The following is a 3,103-nucleotide window of genomic DNA, read 5'->3' as shown; positions in this document are numbered from 1 at the left end:
AAACAGTTATAACAGTTGCAAAAAGGAATACAGTTGTGGTTCTAAGAGAAAAAAAAAACTTACTTCCATTATTGGAATTAAAAGGAACCAGATCTAATAGAAAGTAGGAAGAAAAGAGAACTAATTAATTAATCAGTCTACCTAATATCTATTCATACAAATGTGGAACTCATTCAGTCTTTAAAATTATTACTAAATTTAGAAATTTTGGTAATAGACTACTGCTTCTGATTTTTAGGCACTAAGATCATTGCAAAGAAAGATGACAGATTTTTTCTTTTCTTGGATTACTTCAGCAATTAATTTTTCTAAGATCTCTGTTTACAATTTTATTTATTTGTGAAATTTATTGGCCACCAATCTTACCACAGGGTACCAAATTTATACTGCTGGCATCCCACACAAAGGGCCTTTGGGTGTCATCCGATTAAAACAACAATTAAACTGGATGACACGTTAAATACCATGATTACAAGAGAGAAATACATCAAGATTTTACACAGGACACAACCAGTGCACAGGGCTCTGGTACCACACAATGCCCAGGCCTGTTGAAAGAATACAATTGAAAGGAATTTGAGGAAGCCTCAAGGATATTGGCAATCTGACCTTGGGGTTAGTTAATGCCTTTTTCCCCCAGGAACGGTGGTCCCACCATTTGCTTTGAAGGATGCGATTATGCACCTCATTCTAAAGAGGCTCTCCACGGACCCAACCATCTTAGACAAATTTTGTCCTGAGTACAATATTTGTTGAGAGTTTGTTGAGAGCATGATTGTCATTTAGGTACAGTACTGGTGGCTGAGGCACAGTTCCAAGATGGCACTGGTTGCTTTCACAGATGATCTCTGATAGGAGTCCTGAAAACATTCTGACCCTTCTGGATTTCTCAGTGGCTTTTGATAATATAAATCATTATATCCTTCTGAACAGGCTTCAGGGTTTGGGAGTGGAGGCAGGGTTTTCCAAAGGTTTTCCTTTATTGATGGTTGATTTCAGTTGATGGGTTCTTAGGGAACAGAGGTGAAAACCTAGGCCCTGCAATGGGGCATCTCTCAGGACTGGAGTCTCTCTCCTTTATCTTTTACATGAAATTGCTAGGTGAGGTCATTTGCTGCCATGGGCTTGGTATCAAAGTACACCACCCATGGCTTGTTAGATGGTAGTATTGTGATGCTGAATATGACATCCATAGAAGATCTTCCTTGAAAGGTGAAAAGAGATACAAAAGAACTTTCTGTTTTCTCAGATACTGAAAAATGCACCAAGTGCCCAGATGATCAATATCCAACCGAGAGCAGAGTCCAATGTATCCCAAAAAGAATAACCTTCCTCTCCTATGAAGAACATCTGGGCATTATCCTGGTGTCCATTGCCCTACTCTTGTTCCTATCCACAGGATTCATTTTAATCATATTCATTAAATACCTTGAAACTCCCATTGTCAAAGCCAACAACCGGGACCTATCTTACATCCTCCTGGTCTCCCTCTTGCTTTGCTTCTTGTCCTCCTTTTTCTTCATTGGACGACCAAGGAAAGCCACCTGCCTTCTCCGACAAACTGTGTTCAGCATTGTCTTCTCAATAGCTGTGTCATCTGTGTTGGCCAAAACTATCACAGTGGTGCTGGCATTCTTAGCCTCAAAACCAGGGAACAAAGTGAGAAGATGGTTGGGGAAGAGCTTGGCCAATTCTATCATCCTTTCTGGTTCTGCTGGACAAATTTTCATCTGTGCCTCATGGCTTGGAATTTCTCCCCCATTTCCTGACTCTGACCTGCACTCCCAGCCTGGAGAGATCATCCTTCAATGCAACGAAGGCTCTGTCACCATGTTTTATGTTGTCCTTGGCTATATGTGTTTCTTAGCTGCCATTTGCTTCACTGTAGCTTTCCTGGCCAGGAATCTGCCTGGGGCCTTCAATGAAGCCAAGCTGATCACCTTCAGCATGCTGGTCTTCTGTAGTGTTTGGATCTCCTTCCTGCCAACGTATCTGAGCACCAAAGGAAAGTCCATGGTGATTGTTCAGGTCTTCTCCATCTTGGCCTCCAGTGCTGGACTGCTGGGCTTCATCTTCTTCCCCAAATGCTACATTATAATCCTGAGGCCATATCTAAACACTAAGGAATGTCTAATGATAAAAGAAGGAGAATGACTGTGATATTGTTTCTTAGGCATGTAACATTTAATTTTTTCATTGCAATTGTTGGGCTTTTGTATTCTTCCTTTGCATTAATGTAACAATTAAGGTTATTTAAAACTGAAGGAAATAAACATATAAAGACTGTAAGACTAATGAAATTAAATTCCAACATAATCATCAAACAATAAAATAAACAATTAATAATTAAAGTTGTCATGCAGCCAGAGATGAACAAGCTAAGAAATCATAGTTATATTAAGTAAAAACAGCTGAATAGAAGAGAGAAGTCTCCCCAAAGAGAGAGGGAAGGAGTCTTTTGCCTGAGGTGTCTTGAATATGAAACTCTAAATCTGTGTGAACGTGGACACTTTTTCTCTACTATATGTGACTTTCTCTTGAAAGTAGATGTGAGCAGTGGAAACTGGATATCAAGATCACACAGATGACTCCTCATCCAACACTCTGGTTGTCTACATCAGTTATTTCTGCAGGTGTTAGGTGAATTACAGATCTTATGGGACCACAGAATTCCATGACTCTCTGTGGAGTCACAATTATCCTAATGTTCTGTCCCCCGTCCTCACACAGACAAATGCAATATCAAACACGCCTGCCAATAATTTATTGTATAAACAGACCTGAATTCCTGGCAGATGAGAGTTCTGGCAGCTAACTGTAAAATGCCTGCCCAGTCCATATAGTACTCCCCAAAAGCAGGAGAGGCCTTATCTGCAGTCGGTTTCCAGAGCAACAAATTATCCACAAGAGTTTAGTCCAAAATATATCTGAGCCGAAGTGCAGGATTCACGATGTGACTCTTTAGAGTTTAAACTTTTGTCCGTCACAAAGCCTGCCAAGCAATCATGCCCCCTTTTATCCCTTGTGGGGTGTGGCTCAGTGACTCAGCTCAATCCCTGGCCCTCCCACACCTCTTCCTTTGCTGCACACGCTTCTCCCTCCG

The 3,103-nt window shown here is 40.9% G+C and overlaps 1 protein-coding gene across 1 annotated transcript; it reads left to right on the top strand.

Annotated features, from left to right (window-relative positions):
• The first annotated feature begins 465 nt into the window (after positions 1 to 465).
• Positions 466 to 2,289, top strand: LOC148115920 (vomeronasal type-2 receptor 26-like). The gene is made up of 2 exons (XM_087885291.1): positions 466 to 528; positions 1,213 to 2,289. The coding sequence occupies exons 1-2, from the start codon at positions 466 to 468 to the stop codon at positions 2,152 to 2,154; spliced, it is 1,005 nt and encodes a 334-aa protein (XP_087741417.1). The 3' UTR covers positions 2,155 to 2,289.
• The last annotated feature ends 814 nt before the right edge of the window (positions 2,290 to 3,103 follow it).

This window comes from Pantherophis guttatus, chromosome 2 (genome assembly GCF_059756535.1).
Source record: "Pantherophis guttatus breed Tessera chromosome 2, ASM5975653v1, whole genome shotgun sequence".
In the NCBI taxonomy this organism is placed as follows: Eukaryota; Metazoa; Chordata; class Lepidosauria; order Squamata; family Colubridae; genus Pantherophis; species Pantherophis guttatus.
This window is presented reverse-complemented; position numbering and strand designations above follow the sequence as displayed.

Bases quoted from the DNA above. Each gene is read 5' to 3' on its own strand.
- LOC148115920 (XM_087885291.1), top strand. From the start codon at position 466: ATGATTACAAGAGAGAAATACATCAAGATTTTACACAGGACACAACCA. The intron at 529-1,212 runs GTACCACACAAT...CTTCCTTGAAAG, and splicing joins AACCAGTGCACAGGGCTCTG to GTGAAAAGAGATACAAAAGA.